Source organism: Mirounga leonina, unplaced genomic scaffold, assembly GCF_011800145.1.
Source record: "Mirounga leonina isolate KUSES-001 unplaced genomic scaffold, KU_Mleo_1.0 Mir_82, whole genome shotgun sequence".
In the NCBI taxonomy this organism is placed as follows: Eukaryota; Metazoa; Chordata; class Mammalia; order Carnivora; family Phocidae; genus Mirounga; species Mirounga leonina.
This window is the reverse complement of record NW_023270825.1, coordinates 21,132,703-21,151,096: the sequence shown is the minus strand read 5'-3', so window position 1 is coordinate 21,151,096 and position 18,394 is coordinate 21,132,703. Positions and strand designations below refer to the sequence as shown.

Below are 18,394 nucleotides of genomic sequence, written 5' to 3'. Positions count from 1 at the left end.
GCCCCAGGAGTCTGCATTTCTAACAGGCTCCCAGGCAATGATGCTGCTGCTGATCCATGGACCACACTAAAGCCGGGTGAGGTGAATGACCTGCACAACCATATGCAGGGGACTTGGATGCAAACAAACAAAACACATGTAGATGAAGTGGTCTTGTTCTGATTTGGGAATGAGGTGGTGGGTTCTGGTATGATTCCATTTTTAAAGAATAAATGCTAATAAGTTTTGAAATCATTAGACCTTGGCATGGCTTTCCGAGTTCTGTTTGAAATGTAGTCTCATTCTTTGCCAGGCTTTTGGGTTTCCTCATAGTCTTTATCAAATAGAGATTAAAGTGCCTTTCTCTAAATTGTCTCATTCAGATTATTAGTCATTTTTTTAAATGCATAATTATAGGGGAAGTCTGAAAAGACTCAACAGAGTGATGACATGAATACTTACACATCAGTTTTATTTAACTTTATCATACAAATCTCACATAATCCTTCATCCATTTTTCCACATTTTTATTGAACACCTACAATGAGCCAGGTACCGTGCTATTCACTGGTGATACAAAGATGAACAGGAGCAATGTGCTCCCTGCCTACACTGAGCTTGCATTCTAGTGGCGTCAGCTTGAGGGCAGCAATATTAAGGGTCAAAGTACATTAGAGAGAAATGAACCAAATCCAAAATATGCATTTAAGATTGAAAATAACTACACACTAAATATCCAGTAACACTGGCCTCCTTACTTGGAGATACAAGCATGATTTCCCCTAGATTTATCATGTTTTTTTTTTAATTACTAATATTCAACTTTAATATTACATGCATCTAACCAAATATTTTCCTCTTTGATTCAACTATTCCTATAAAGCCATGGACTTAAGGGCAATAATCTTCCCCAGTCAAATTTTCTGTGAAGAAAGTAGAGAATTGAGACTTCTTAAAATAATTAAGACAATTTGCATATACTGCATTGGAGGGTCTCACCCTCAATCACTCTCAGTTACCATTTTTTAAGGACAGCGATATGGGGTATATAATTCAGCCTTTGAGGTCTACACAGCATATTTCTCAGTACTGACTGAAAATTGAAATCACCTGGAGAGATTTGAAAGCACTGATGCCTAGGTTTTACCACCAGACATTCTGGTATAATTGGTTTAGGTGTAGCAAGGGCATGGGGATTAAAAAGTCTCTGTCGGTGCAGCCAGTGTAAAGCAAAAGTCAAAAACCAACCACTCCCTACAACCTACAACCCAGCAATTGCACTACTAGAGATTTATCCAAAGGATACAAAAATAGTGATTCAAAGGGGCACTTGCACCCCAATGTTTATAGCAGCAATGTCCACCATAGCCAAAATAGGAAAGAGCCCAGATGTTCATCAACAGATGAATTGATAAAGAAGATATGGTATATATACATACACACACACACACACACACACACAATGGAATATGACTCAGTCATCAAAAAGAATGAAATCTTGCCATTTGCAATGACATGGATGGAGCTAGAGGGTATTATGCTAAATGAAATAAGTCAGAGAAAGATAAATACCATATGATTTCACTCATATGTGGAATTTAAGAAACAAAACAGATGACCATAGGGGAAGGGAAAAATAAACTAAGATGAAAATTGAAAGGGAGGCAAACCATAAGAGACCCTGAACTCTAGAAAATAAGCTGGAGGTTGCTGGAGGAGAGGTGGGTGGGGGAAAGTGATAATTGGGTGATGGACATTAATGAGGGCACTTGATGTAATGAGCACTGGGTGTGATATGCAATTGATAAGTCACTAAATTCTACCTCTGAAACTAATAAAAACAAAACACAAACAAAATAAAAAGTCAAGAACCACTGCTGTGAAGTATCAGTTATCAAGAAGACTCTTGTCCAATAGTCACATTTTGCATATGAAGGGAATGAAGCCCAAAGTGAACACAGGGCTTTTTTTTTTTTTTTTTCCCTTAACATGACTTTTAAAATTTGATAGAACTAGCTAGTGGCCAAGCCAAAGCCAGGACTGGGATCCCCTTGTTCAAGACTCTTCGCTATGCTCTGCTGGGATTCATCATTGCTGACTTAGCAGCCACCACCAAGGCTTGGACATCCAATTCCTCTGGCTACTGCTGCTTATTAACCCATGAGAATGGGCTAGGAACACTAAGCTAAGAACACTTCTATACTTATGTAAGAAGATTCTCTCTACCTTCCCACCATCTTTCTCCTCTGACCATATCATGGGCTCTGTGAGAGGCTTGGCAGATGACAGAGAATTATTCCACTGGAGACAATGGATTTTAATTCACCGGTTCCCTGAATCACAGCCTTTTGTAGTCACTGTAACCATCCCTCTAAACATAGAAAAGAAATTAGTGCACCATAGTCTCCATACTTTCTTGACCTTTTTATGTAAAACATTAAAGTTTTTGGAAGGATTTAACAAAACGGGAAATATTTAAGTGAGAATCATTTGTTTCTTGACTTTTAGAAGTCTAGATTGAAGATCAGCAGGCATTTTTGGAAAGGGCCAGATGAATATTTTGGGCCTTGGGGGCCATATGATCTCAGTGGCAGCTACTCAGCTCTGCCATTATAATGTGACAGCAGCCAGACAATGGGTAAACAAATAAGTGTGACTGTGTTCCAATAAAACTTTATTTACAAAAACAGGTGGCAGGCAAGATTTGACCAGGTGATCATAGTTTGTGGACCTCTGTTCTCAATGGGGGTATTCAGTGAGGATGACCATTGTGTGATGAAATATGTAGTCTATTTCTCCCAATTCCTGGTAAAGGTCAAAGGCAAGTATGGGATAAAGATAAGTATCTGGACAAAAATATTTTAGGGTTTGAAAGTTCAGATCCAATCATAATAGAAAACAAGGATCTTGTTTTTCCAATTAGTATTTTGAATCCAAACTTGAAACTCTGTTCTAAAGCAATGTTCTGTCATTCTGCCCTAAGTTTCTGATTCCTGGTTGATGGAAACTTATTTTTTCTTAGAGTTAAGCACTTCAGTAAAAAGTATGTAAATCCAAGGTAAAATCAAATGATGATGGTGCTAAGGATGTTTGAGACTACAGGAAGATCAGGGTTGAGTAGCAGATGGAGAAAACAGAGGTCACATTTCCACAGTAATAATGAAAGAGTATTCACTTCGTGATTTTAACATAGGGCTAATGTCTCTGGTCTCAATGCTAATTGTGATCTTAAACTAATGTAACACATCAATATCCTATAATGATTCTGTTTGTGTACAAAGATTATACATAGCATGTTAGCAATTTGGTAAATTCTCCAGAAGTATGTTCAAATATCTTTAGGTTCTAATTTAAACAATGTGTTATCCTCCAAAAGAGCAATGATTCCCCATCATCCACCCCCTGTCAATTTACTGAAATTAGCAGAGGTAACCTCATTTAGACATTTTTTTAGTGTAACTGAAGCCAAGTTGGACAAATTCCACACTGAGAACAAGCACTGATGCCTCAGCAGCAGTTGGGTAATTAGTTAAAAGTTCATGAATATTATGGCAGATGTGTAAAAGCACATGGTCCTGTGATTTCATATGGAACCAAGCACACTGTCATCACTCAGATGTGAAATTAATAATAATACAAGCATCTCTTGCTCAGCAGAAGTTGAACTGCTCCCAGTCATAAGCGAAGTCACACATTCATTCCTTGGAACCTCTTTTCCATCTTCTCTTTCCCCACAATCTGGCATGGGGATATGTTGCTCATCTCAGAATGTTTGATTGCCTGTATTGTATTTTCTATTGTCAAACACTGGTAACTAGCTACTATCTGACAGTAAACATTTGGGCAGGAAAAAATACCATTTTGATCTGCTAAGGACATACCAAAACCCTAATTATTATGAACAGAGAAGTCAACACGATTCATGTGCTAATTAGCATCACACATTAGCTGATTAGAAGCAAAACACCACAGCTTGGAGCACTGGGACAAGATGACGATAGAGAAGATTCTGGGATGAAGCAGGCTATTACTTCTCATGGAGTCTTTGAACGGCTTATCGAATATGCTCCAAGGCTGACTTTTACCTCTGTTGAAACCTTGAGCATTTTCTCACCTGTTACTGTTTACAGACAGGTCTCCTGATTTCTGCTACCAAAAGGATTTCCATGGAGCAATGAGGGCTAGGCAGGGGTTCCCTTTAATTCTTCCAAATAACCAATGCTATGAGGGCGAAACATGGTTCCTTACAGAAGTGTTCCCATGAGTCTCACAACGTAAACAGGTGCCAGCCCAGGTTTACCCCAAAGGGACTAGGGAAATGCAGGCTGAAATTCCATCTTGGAGCTGAAATATATCCCAAAACTCCCCAGAGAGCAAAGCTCAGCAGCAATCACAACTTTCCTTGCTATAATGTCCTTCTCCTCCCTCTGACATCAGTCACTTCCTCACCTAAACATAATACAGAGGGCGCCCCTAGCTAGGAGTTAGTTACCCAGCAACTGGACTTGGATTTATTCATCTAGCAAGTTTTTACTGAATGGCTGCTATTTACCAAGAGTAAGTCCAATGAAGGATGTGAGCTACAATATTGTATCTACCATACTAAGTTCATCCATTGGATATTCTTTCCCAACTCAGTTCTGACCATCCTCATTTTTCTGACCACATTGTTCTTCCTTAACTGTGAGATATACAGCACAAACAGCGTAAAGGCATTGAACACACACGTACCAGTGTCTATATTATTTTTAAAGGAAATGCTATTTCTTTCTCATACGCCCTTCACAGTATTTGTATTTAGAAATCCTGGCTTTCTAGAAGTCTTTCCTTTCAACTCTGACTCCAAGACTTTATACTGTATATTAAGTTCATTTATGTCTGCCATGTCCTTGCAAAAGATAGTTTAAATGATCACATACCCCACCCCTATAAAATAAGGATTGTCTGGAGTAGCTTACCCATAGATCCTACCAAGATTTGTGATTTATTTACCCAAGCTGGTTTATAGAATGTGGATTCTAGGGGAATCAGCCTAAGTCAGGGTGGGGGAATCAGCCTAAGTCAGGTTGAAGAAATCAGTCTAAGTAGACTGACATTTCCAGGTAACATTATATGATAAATGGGGATGACAGAAGCACTTTTTTCTTGGATATTAAGGATTTTATGGATATATGGCCCCATCCCATCCTCTTAGCTTCAAATGGAAAGTAGGATCAGCAATCTGAACCCAAGGTAAAAAGCTTCATGGAATTATCACAATCTGTGATAATAAGCAAGCCCTCCAAACTGCTACATGGAGTGATAGTTTTATTTTTGAGCACCTAATTATCTCTAAGAGATAAAGTACTCAACAACCCTGCTGGTTTTAGAGAACACAGCCTCGCCCAAGATCCAGTTCATCTCCGTTCAAGCTGGCTGCGCCCTCTCTCCATCCTCCTTCTTCCCCCTGGACTCTGGCTGGCTTTCTCAGTTTTAAATCTTCTGCAGCGTTTCTGGTAAACTGCAATGCTTATCAACCATTCTCCTTATCCTTGGGGGCGTATTGAATATCAGATGAAAACACTACAGAATTGGACAAGCAATTATTTAGTTTTACAATAATTTCTAATGATTAGAGCAAGCCGATTTTCACTTGCAGCAGTCTGAGATGAAGAGGAAAAAGTGAGATGAGCTCACCGATCCTCACTTGATTTTCAGCAGTCTGGGAACAGAATGTGATCTGCAAGTTGCATGGTCCAAAGAATACAAAAAGAGATGCAAGCTAGTGCCACACTTATGCTTAGCTTAGTTGTCTTTTTACAAAAGCATGCTGTTCAAGATCTTCTCTCCTGTTGTTTCTCCAAGGTGGTTTTTGCCCGCTCTAGCTATCCCTGACCAAAGGAATTCCATGGACACTGTGGGTTGAGGGACAGTCAAACAGTGACCAAAGAAGCCTGTGATTGACAGCCTTACATGATCGTCATTCAACCCGAAGGCACAGATGATGAGCTCCTGTAGCATCTTAGTTGGGTCTTTGTATATATATGGGATTAATGGAATCCCACCATTTCAGATTTACCAATTTCCTAGAAGCTTAATGTCCAGTCACTGCCTGAAAAAGCCACGTCTGGGCCATACCCTGTGGCATTTATAATCAGCTGCCTTGTCACTGCCATCAAGAAAGTCAACGGGCCACCACATCGTATGTTGAGTCTTCTTTCATTATTACTTTTTCCTTAAAGCGATCGCATGTGTCACCCACCTCACTATTTTGGAAGAGAGGTACACGGATTTTTTTATTCACTCATTTACACATTCATTCTCTGTAATCTTATCTGTGTAACCTGCCCCCCCAAAATAGGATTGTCAGAGAAAATATAGGCCATCCCATTACATTTGAATTTCAGATAAACAACAGATAACTCTTTAGTACAAGAATGTTTCAAAATTACATGGGGAATACTTATGCTAAAAATTATTCATTGTTTTTCTGGGCATCTTGTATTTTTATTGCTAAATCAGGCAACCCTGCCCTGAAGAAAAGATCTGAGTCTCTGACAGTCTTCATTACAGATACTGCATTTTACAAATTGAAGAATTGCGGTGACCCTGGATCAAACAGCTCTCTTGGTGCCATTTTCCCAAACAGCATTTGCTTGCTTCATGTTTCTGTGTCACATTTTGATAATTCTCACAACATTGCAAACTCTTTCACTATTATTACATTTAAATTCCTGCAATCTCATGATAAAACTTGAATGGATGAGGAGTGGTTTCTTATGGGTGAGCAGTGGTTTCTTGAGATGGACTCTATACCTGGAGAAGATGCTGTGAAGATTGTTGAAATGACAACAAAGGATTTAGAATATGATATAAATTTAGTTGATAAACCAGAGGCGAGGTTTGAGAGGACTGACCCCAACTTTGAAAGTTCTGTGGGTAAAATGGTATCAAACAGCATCACATGCTACAGAGAAATCGTTCTTGAAAAGAAGAGTCAATCAGTGTATCAAACTTCACTGCTGTCTTATTTTAAGAAATTGCCATATCCACCCTGACCTTCAGCAGCCACCACCCTGATCAGTCAGCAGCTGTCAACACTGAGGCAAGATCCTCCACCAGCAAAGAGATTATGATTTGCTGTAAGCTCGATGATGGTTAGCACTTTTTAGCGATAAAGTGTTTTTAAATTAAGGTATGTACATTGGTTTTTTAGACATATTGCTATTGTATGCTTAAAAGACTGCAATATATAGTGTAAACATAACTTTTCTATGCGCTGGGAAACCAAAAAATTTATTTGACTCACTTATTTGTGGCGGTCTGGAACCAAACCTGCATATCTCTGAGGTATGCCTGCAAATAGGGAACTATGCGACTTTTATAAAATCTAGATATGCAAACTGTATCATAAACGTGCTCACTTCCAAAGACATCTGCTATAATTAATATGTATAAACCTTGCACAACTATAACCTAGAATGTTTTGAGTGCTTAAGCCAGAAGAAGGTAAGGTGTTTTAGAGATTCTTAAAAACCAGTTAATAGGGGCGCCTGGGTGGTTCAGTGGGTTAGGCCTCTGACTCTTTTTTTTTTAAAAGATTTTATTTATTTATTTGACAGAGAGAGACAGTGAGAGAGGGAACACAAGCAGGGGGAGTGGGAGGGGGAGAAGCAGGCTTCCCGCCTAGCAGGGAGCCCGATGCAGGGCTTGATCCCAGGACCCCGCGATCATGACCTGAGCTGAAGGCAGATGCTCAACCATCTGAGCCACCCAGGTACCCCAAGCCTCTGACTCTTGATTTCAGCTCAGATCATGATCTCATGGTCATGGAATTGAGAACCGCATCAGGCTTCATGCTTGGTGGGGAGTCTGCTTGAGATTCTCTCTCTCCCCTCCCTCCCCCTTTGCCCCGTCCCTACTTGCCCTCTCTCTCTCTCTCTCTCTAAAATAAATAAATAAATCTTAAAAAAAAAAAAAAGCAGTTAATAGCTAGGGAGATCATGCTCACATTTAATTTTGGTATTTATATTAATTTGCCTAATCTCACCTGATTCATTCTCTCTCTCCCTCTCTCTCTCTCTAGTTACCTGAACAAGAATAAATACTTGACAGCTATTGACAAAGATGCATTTGGAGGAGTGTACAGTGGACCAACCTTGCTGTGAGTAAGACATACAAAAGAACATCAGTCTTTGTTTTATTTTATTTGGAATGAAGGGGGTCACTAAGAGGAGCAGCTGATGTTCATGGGTAGGGAATGTTGATGTCTTGGCTAAAGACTTGGCTAAAGACTTAGCTCCTCCTATATAGGCTACTGCTTAGAAGAAAGTCCTTGTTCTTTGAGACTCAGAAGGTCTCCCACTCCACCATGCCATCCTGGTGCTTCATCAGGAAATCACCTTGGTGTGGACATTCATGGAGGCCCTCTTGTGGGAAAAAAACCAGATATTTTTGAGCAGCTGCCATTTGCAGAATTCTGAGACACGAGATCTACAAATAGGTGGAAGGCATTCTATGCAGGGAAAAATGTGTGTGAATGTGCATTGCACAATGCCTGGCATGAAAAAGGAAGAGTATAAATAGTTTGATTCTTATCTGGTAAAACTTACCATCACTGGAAAAGATGGGACATAATTATTTTTTAAAACAGCATGAAAAGATGTCTACTTGTGCATTTCTCTGATTTGCATCCCCACAGCTAATAGGTAATCAAGTTCTGTCAATTCTGTCTCTCTCAAGTATCTTTATTAGTGCCATCTTTCCCATCCCCTGGTTTTACCTTTTTTTTTTTTTTAAGATTTTATTTATTTATTTGAGACAGAGAGAATGAGAGACAGAGAGCATGAGAGGGAGGAGGGTCAGAGGGAGAAGCAGACTCCCCGCTGAGCAGGGAGCCCGATGCGGGACTCGATCCCGGGACTCCAGGATCATGACCTGAGCCGAAGGCAGTCGCTCAACCAACTGAGCCACCCAGGCGCCCCCCCTGGTTTTACCTTTGTTTAGAATCTCACCATTGAGCATCTATCTGGTCAAGCCTTTGCCAAAGCAAAACACAGCACCCCAGGAGAAATACAAGATAATCCATTAGAGGCAAGAAGAAATATTAGAGATTCTATTTATACTTAAGTTTTTAAAAATAAGAACAAATTAAGTTTTGCTACTATTTTATACACAGATGACTGAGGTCCCTCAGGTGTCAGATAGGGAATGGAGGCATCCCCAGGGAACAGGGGGTGATCTACAGTTCAAAGACTTAACATCTGCAACTTTCACTTTTAACAATTGTACCTCCCTTTCAGATTGAATGCACCTAGTTAAGTGAATTCATGGTCTTATTTTCTTAACAGATAGACTGCATGTGAGAGGGCAGAGTGACCCTGAAAACCTACTGTATCACATGGGGATTCTTTGTTAACTCATGGCAAAACTCTTACAAGCATTATGCTTTTTTCTTTCCACAAAAACAGAAGTGAAAAAAATGTGTTGACCTTTTCTGTGATTTTTTTTTAACCTCAAAGATACTTTTAAAGACAACTTTAACTGCTCCTTCAAGATAAAGGTGATATTTCACTAATGAATGTTGTTTTTCTGAAGAAATTTGTGCTTTAGAAAGGGCCTTTAAAAACAGGTATTTAAAAACATTTCCATCTTATGTGATTTTCCTGACAAGAATGGTGAATGTCACTCATGAAAATTATGTTTTGTTAAAACCAGAAAGTGAATTTTGCCCTGTTGAAAAATAATTCAAATTAATAACTGAAGTGAGTTTAAAATCCATGTTTATAAAATATGAAAATGAAACACCTTTAAGTTAGTGTACAAAGACAACTGATTGACATCTGAGAATATGAATTTCAATAAAAACATGTATTTAAGTCCTGAATTGGATTAACAGATGAGAATCTTAACTTAGTAAGTACAGCCAAGTCTGCCTTATTCCATGTGGAACCATCTGTCTTTGTGAGGTAACTTTTTCATTGACAGCCATTTAAACCAAAGCCAAAATAAACTAAACCAGAAGCAGACCTCTGGAATAGCTATATCAGAAAGGGTTAAACAGCAATTTTCGAAATTAGTGAAGTATATTTAATTACACTGCTTTCACTTTAGTGAAATTTTTTAAAAATATTGTTTATTTATTTTTATCTTATCCTTTTAAAATGTATGCTTAGTGTTTTTATAATGTATATAACATGTATTACAGTAATATGTGTGTAAAGCTCATAAATGTATGCATGTTAAAGGCACATACTCAAACATTTTTTACTTGTGAATATGTGACATTGGAAGAATTTAAAGACCAATGATGAAGACCACAACCATTCAAATTGGGGATCTGCTACAAGGTGAATGGCTGGCCCCAGATTTTACAAAAAATTACAGCTTCCTTTATGAGAAAATCTTCCCATGAGAGCAAAGTTGCTCCAACTAAACAGTGTGCTTCATGAAGTCGCTGGCTTGCCTTATACTGTAAGCTTCTTACTTTTGTCAAGAACTCATAAGAATAAGTTAGCCAGTGGGCACCATGCTTTGAGTAGCACTAGTCTAGATGACAAGAGCCCCCAGATTTCCCTTTGCCTTCTATGTTGGTCCCTCTCAATTTCATCCTCCCCAAACCTCTGTGTGTTAGAATACATAGGATCTTAACATGCAATGCTGGTCTCCCATATACTTCAGGATAAAGACCTTGGTGTGGCATGCAAGCCTCTTTTATAATCTTCAGGTTTGTGTCTCACATCCTATACACCCCTGACCAATGATCCATCCATATTAGCTCCCCTAACGCTCCAACCTCCATATGTGGCCATGTTAAATTCTTGTTTTTCATACTGCTTGAAAAATCCTATCACAACCTTATCTGTCTGATGAGCACTTACTCTTACTACCACTTTGACATTCAAGCAAAAATCTCCTCTCTGAAGTCATTCTTGACCCTTCTTCTCCTTAGGTAAAGATAAACATTTCTTCTTCTATACTCCACTACCTCTATGTATGCATCTCAAAGCACCAGTAACATGTTTCTGTCTATCTCTCCAGGAGCTCCTATAGGGCAGGATTATGTCTGTTTTATTTCTACAGTTCTACTTCATCTTACAATGCCTGAAACACAGTGCTAGCTTAATAAATGTTCGCAAAATCAATACGGTATACAATAAATATTTGAATCACTCTTCTGTAAATGCTATAGTGTTTAAATAGCAGTCACAGGATGAGACACCTGTGGCACTTCCAAGCAGTGATGTCTACAGATGTGAAAGTAACAAGAGAGATCAGGGCTAGAGATGTATTTGAGATGCTTTGGAATGTAGGTGGTAATGGGAGATGTGAATATGGAGGAAATCTTAACAAATGGATAGTATGGAGACTTGGGATAACCCTCCGCACCGAAGTAATTTTCCCTGGTCCTTCCTTAAACATTAAAATGGGAGTACTTTATGAAAAAAGAGCATAAATTAAAAAGCATAAATTCTCAATGACAAAGTGAGTGGAATAAGTCACAGAAGAGTAAGTGGTCTTGAAAAACCAAGAGAGTAAGTAGTGTCTTGAAAAACCAAGAGAGAACTGCATGCTAACTATGCTGATTCAAAAATCACTAAATCTAGGAAATATTTCATCAATTAAATCTTAAGTATTCTGCAGGTGGGGGTCTAGGCGACATTGAAGTTGGAAGTAAAAAAAAAAAAACAAAAACAAACTTCACCTGTTCCCCTAGGTTTCCTCTCCCACCCTGCACAGGTGAGCAACTACGTTTTATCAACCCCAGAAGAAAACCAGAGTTTACTTTCTGTTAAAATGTCATCACCACAGTTGAAGAATAATAGGCACATTAGAGGGTAGAAGTGAAGCACTGTCTGCAAACAGGATTATGTGAAAGTTTACATACTAAAATGCAAGACCAACAAGTTTCTTACCCACTCAACTCACACAATACTGTCATCAAAGTTAATACCTTCCAGATAGGAGATTACGGTTCTGAGGAGGCTGACAATCCCAAGGAAAGAAAAAACCTACAAAAATGCTCATTGATATTTCCCCAAAGACACTGAAGTGAAGCCCATCAGGCAACAAACCAACACAGAGAGCTTTCCATAAGCCTCCCCCACAAACATGAACATGTATCCAAGGATCCCCAAATCTTAGGGGAAAGCTGTTGACATGAAAAACAGAGACTAGAACAGAAAAGGGAACTTTAAAGGAATAGAGATAAGGCAAGAAACAGAAAACTTTAATAAAAAATTATAACAAATATGCTCAGCGAGATAGTTTTTCATCCATAACTTAACTTCTTATATAGTAATATTCTGAAAACAAGAAGAAGCTTATGACTCCTAGAATAAAACATAGGGAGAACTTTCTTGACATAGGCCTTAGTGATGATTTTTTAGATATGACACCAGAAGCACAAGCAACAAAAGCAAAAATAATCTCGTGGGACTACATTAAGTCAAGAGGCTTCTACACAGCAAAAGAAACACTCAGCAAAATGAAAAGGCAACCTACAAAATAGAAAAAATTTTTGCAAATCATGTCTAATAAGAGGTTAAAACCTCTTATATAAGGAACTCTTACAAATCAATAAAAATAAATAAATAATCCAATTGAAAAATGGGTAAAGAACGTGAACAGGCATATTTCCAAAGCTACAAGTAAAAGGCAATTTCCAGTTACAAGCTGAATAAGTTTTGGGGCCATAAAATGGCCAATAGGTACATTAAAAGGTGTTCAACATCACTAACCATTAGGAAAATGCAAATCAAAACCATGAGATGTCACCCCACACATGTTAGAATGGCTATTATCAAAGAGAGAAAAGAAAACAAGTGTTGACAAGGAAACGAAGAAAAGGAACACTTGCGTGCTATTGGTAGGAATATAAACTGCATAGCCATTATGAAGAATAGTACAGAAGTTCCTCAAAAAATTAAAATTAGAACTCTCATATGATCCAGCAATTCCATTTCTGGGTGTATATCCAAAGGAAATGAAATCACTACATTGAAGAGATATCTGCATTGCCATGTTCATTGCAGCATTATTACAAGAAGTAAAACATGGAAACAAGCTAAGTGTTCATCAATGAATGAAGAAAAGATAGATAGATAGATAGATAGATAGATAGATAGATAGATAGATAGATGATATAACGGAACATGACTCAGTTGTGAGAAATCCTGCCATTTGAGACAACATAGACGAACCTTAAGGCCATTATGCTAAGTGAAATAAGTCAGACAGGGAACAACAAATACTATAGGATCTCACTTACATGTGGAATTTATAAAAGCCAAACTCATAGAAACAGAGAGTAGATTGGTTGCCAGGGGCAGAGGGTGGGGGAAATGGGGAAATGTTGGTCAAAGGGTACACAGTTCCAGTTATAAATTGAATAAGTTCTGGGAATCTAATGTACAGCATGGTGACTATACTTTAATAATACTGTATTGTATACTTAAAAGTTGCTAAGAGATCTTAAAAGTTCTCCCTACACATACTCACAAAAAGAAATGCTGGTTATGTGAGGTAATGGATGTGTTAACTAACCTTATTGTGTTAATCACTTCACAATATATACATATAACAAATCATCACACTGTATACTTTAAACTTACACAATGCTATATGTCAATTATATCTCAATAAACCTGGGGGGAAAAGAAAGAGTCCTTGGAAATAAAAAAATATGATAGTCAGGATCATAGGTAAATGCATATATAACTTTAGGATATATTTTTTAAGATTTTATTTATTTATCTGAGAGCGAGAGAGAGAAGAAGACTCCCTGCTGAGCAGGTAGCTTGGGGCATGATCCCAGAACTCCGGGATCCTGACCCTAGCCGAAGGCAGACACCCAAGCAACTGAGCCACTCAGGTGCCCCCAATTTTAGGATATTTTGACAGCCCATTCCCCCAAAGGGTTTTACCAGTCTGAGTTCCACCAACCAATTATTAGAGTGTCTGTTTCTTCACAAGCTTGCCAAAATGTACTGTGTATGCTCTAATGTCAAACATTCTTGTGGGTGATAGGTAAGAAATGGTATCTCCATATAGTTTTATTTTGCATTTCTCTAATTATGAGTGTGGTTGGACATCTTGCTATCTTTTTGTCTAGTTAAGTATATCTGTTCTTATTTTTCCTAATAGGTTTTATGCTTCCTTGCCCTAAAATTTTTATTGTTATTTATAGACCATAGTTATTATATTCTTTATATATGATATCATTTTTAAGTACCCTTTCCCATTTTGTTTTCTGTCAATTAATTTTGTTTATAGTGGGGGGAAAATATGATAGCCAACACACACACAAAATTAAGTTTTCAAAGATAGAGAAAGCTACACAAGAAAGGAAATGAAATCAAGATATACAGAGTTGTAATAAGCAAAATACTAAATATAGGTTTAACCAAATATGTCCTAAAACTATGTCGGGAGATTAGAGGGGGTGTCAGGAGAATATGTGCGTGGGGTAATGGAAGAGAGCTAAATCCTCATCTTCCATAGCAGGAAGTCAGTGGTAAATCAAAAACCAATAAATCAAGAAATATTTACAATTGTGGAAAGAAATACCCATTAAAAGTTAAAAGTAGTTGTTTCTGGGGCATCAGAAAGCAGACTGCAGGGAGAAATGGCACAAGGGCCTGCTGTTTGTATTACCAAGCTTCCAGTGTAATTTGCTTTTTAAAAATAGGTCCACGCATTATTTTAATGAAAATTAGAATTTAATTTAAAAAGAAAACCACAAAGCACAGGAAGCGAAGACAATGGAGATGGCAGCATTTGGAAAGCCAGTAGCAGAAAGTATGGAGTGGACAAAGAGTTCAATCTCACTTTTCAAATTTCAAGTTGTCTTAAAATGCATGTATTAACTAACCATGGATGGCTTTATGACATCACCTTAATTCTTGTCTTGAACTTTTGTCAAAATCTTTGTTACTGTATTTCCCACAAACCTCCTCCCCATCAACTAGATTTTAAGATCCTACGGAAATCGATTGTCTTACACTTTTTGTAATTGCCCCACTTAAAAAGACAAGATGGCGAGTACTCAATAAATATTTGATAAATTGTAGCTTCATATCAAATAGCCATGATTTGGCTGTGATTTGGTATAAAAGCCAAACTTGGAAAATCTTAACCTCCAACTAAAGAGAATAGAAATGGATGATATATATATTTCTGGCCTCATACAGATATTTGAGAAAGAACACAGTCATTTCTAACAGTCAACAAAAACAGTTAAACTTGCCCATTCACATTACCATCTTTTTTCAAGTCACGTCTCAAAAAAGAGTCTAATTCAAAACAGGTGCAACATCTAAAGTGAGATCTATTCTCCGATTGCTATTTAAAAAAAAAAAAGCCTTTTAAATTTAGTTCAGAGTTTAATATTTTTTATTTACTGATTTTTTCAATCAAGATATGCAATCTCATTTTCAATTTTTATGCTTTCCATTTTTGATTATCTTGTTTTCTTTTAATCTTATTTTGAAAGAGAAGCTCTTGGTGTTTATAATCCCAAAGGAAAGAACACACTGAAATGCAATGCCTTCCATAATAACCAGAGTTCTCTAAGGTCTAAATTATGTAACCCACATTAATAAGCACTTAACTTACTATTGAAAATGACTATAATAGCCCCACTTACTATTATAAGTATCTCCTAAGAAGAGGACATCTCTGTAACAATATCCTTGAGTTTGTAGAACATGCCTCAACAAAAACAAACTTTTGTTGCTATTAGCTGATCAAATTAATCATTTAAAATCTAAAGGTCATGGCACTGCCATCTTGGTTTACAGAAGAATAAGCTTTTTATGTTCTTTTCTTTTACCCTATGATCTTCACAAAATCATACCATTAGATGGCTGAAAAATGGTGGCAGAGTTCTTTTTGGCATGTCTGAAGTCCACAGGTGTGCTGAACACATGATTTTCTAGGTTGATCCTGGACAAAATTATTTTTTATTGAGGTATAATTTACATACAATAGCATGCAGTGCACAGTTTGATGAGTTTGGGCAAAATTATGTTATCCTATCCTAGTCCAGGCTTAGAACATTTTCATCACCCAGAAAGTTCCCCTCATGCCCCAGCTTCCACAGACTGCCACAGATCTATTTGTTTTTCTCATGTAAAAATCTAGGAGTGAAGTTGTCAGGTCACAGGAGAGATGTACATTTTAACTTTATAGGAAATACTGCCCCCCAAAAATCCCATTTTCTATTCAAATCAGAGAGTATGAAAGTTTCACACTCACTAACCCATTGTATTGTCATTCTTTTTGATTTAGCCATTCTAGTTGCTATAAAGTGGTATCTCATTGTGGCTTACTCTGTCCCTGATTATTAATGATGTTGAGCATCTTTTCATGTACCTAGTAACCATTTGTATATTTTCTTTTGTCAAGTGTCTGTTCAAATATCTTACCTTATTTAATTGGGTTGCTTGTCTTTTTATTATTGAGTTGTGATCCTGAGCGAATTTTAGGCCTAAATGAAATCAGCTTTAGTCCTAACTCCCAGCCCTTCATCATCCATAGTTTATCCTCTCTTTCCCTTTTCTCTTTCCCTTCTAAGGAGAAATAGCTACTCTGAAGCATTATTGTCAAAGTGTTCATTTGCTCACTTATTCTGTAGGCATTTTACTGAGCACCTACTGAACTCCATGAATGTTATAAAATACAACTTATGCTTTTAAAGGAGTTACAGTCAGGGTGCCTGGGTGGCTCCGTCATTAAGCGTCTGCCTTCGGCTCAGGTCATGATCCCGGGGTCCTGGGATCGGGCCCCATATTGGCTCCCTGCTCAGGGTGGAGTCTGCTTCTCCCTCTCCCTCTGCCCCTCCTGCTCCGCTGCTTGTGCTCTCGCTCTCTCTCAAATAAATAAATAAAATCTTTTTTTTTAAGATTTTTATTTATTTATTGAGAGAGATAGTGATAGAGAGAGAGCATGAGAGTGGGAGAGTCAGAGGGAGAAGCAGGCTCCCCGCTGAGCAGGGAGCCTGATACGGGACTCGATCCCAGGACTCCAGGATCATGACCTGAGCCGAAGGCAGTCGCTTAAACAACTGAGCCACCCAGGCGCCCAATAAATAAAATCTTTAAAAATAAATAAAGAGGTTACAGTCAAATTTAGGAGAAATGTGCGTGAGTAACTCTAAGTTTAATGTAAAAAGAGCCATGAGACACATTCTGCATGGAGCACTGGGTGTTGTGCACAAACAATGAATCATGGAACACTTCATCTAAAACTAATGATGTAATGTATGGGGATTAACATAAGAATAAAAAAAAAAAAAGAGCCATGAGAGATATTTAGAGAATCAAGACACCATTTCTAGGTAGGGTGACCAGCAAAGGCCTCATTAAAGAAGGTGATATTTCGGGCGCCTGGGTGACTCAGTCGTTAAGCGCCTGCCTTCGGCTCAGGTCATGATCCGAGGGTCCTGGGATCGAGTCCCACATCAGGCTCCCTGCTCAGCGGGAAGCCTGCTTCTCCCTCTCCCACTCCCCCTGCTTGTGTTCCCTCTCTCGCTGTCTCTCTCTCTCTGTTGAAAAATAAATAAAATCTTAAAAAAAAAAAAAAAGAAGGTGACATTTGACATGGGTTTCAGATGAGGGGTAGAATTGCAACAGACAGAGATGGAGTTATGAGAGAAAGAACAAAGGCAAGTCTATAGAAAAACATAGGATGTGTTCAAAGAATAGTAACAACAACAACAAAACATAAATTGAGCCAAAGGATAGTGTTGGAAAAGTGTGTTGTGTTGAAATCCTATTGTAGGGAACATGACCTGACTCAGGAAGTTAAGGATGGCTCACTGAAGAATTACCGTGCAAATATTAGTAATAGTTATATAACCCATTATAGTTTGTGGCTCTCTTCAATGCACCCCCATGCCTTCTTTCTTTCACCTTTGCCCACCCTCAACCCTGACTGTCTTAGTCCTGGATACCTGTGACAGATTGCTGGGACTTAAAGTATTAGCCTTGTTTTCTTGTATCAGTGACTATGGATTCTGACCTCTCCAACACTACTTCTCTCATATTTTTGGTGATTTCACCCATATCAAGTCTCAATTACTTGTGGAGTGAAAGAAGAGAAATAAGATTGCATAGGGCCAAATAGCTGAGTCAAATATAATGTTATGTAGAAAGTTTTACTTGTGATTTTACAATTAATTTAAAGACTCTGGCAATAGGCTTACTGATTGGAGGGGTAAATCAACCTAGGATTAAAATTTTCAATAAATAACCTACAAACATAAGCACAAGAAGCAGTTTTTGGTGTGTACAATGAGGCACTCAGTTCTTCCCAAGTAGGTAAGATGAGTGCTAAATTCTTTGACTCTTCTGAGATTTTTACTCTTGGGACAGATGGAAGGAAAAAAGGTAGTTAAGGGTTTTCATTTTGACACACTATTTCTGCCAAGTCACTG

General features: G+C 38.0%; 1 protein-coding gene across 6 annotated transcripts in view; it reads left to right on the top strand.

Moving 5' to 3' along the window:
- The window catches only part of TSHR (thyroid stimulating hormone receptor), a 158,576-nt gene that overhangs the window by 122,811 nt on the left and 17,371 nt on the right, over positions 1–18,394 (top strand). For all 6 annotated transcript variants that reach the window (XM_034993087.1, XM_034993086.1, XM_034993084.1 and 3 more), the window contains one exon: positions 8,045–8,122. In XM_034993087.1, coding sequence (XP_034848978.1) covers positions 8,045–8,122 — 78 coding nt within the window. The remainder of the gene's footprint in view (positions 1–8,044; positions 8,123–18,394) is intronic.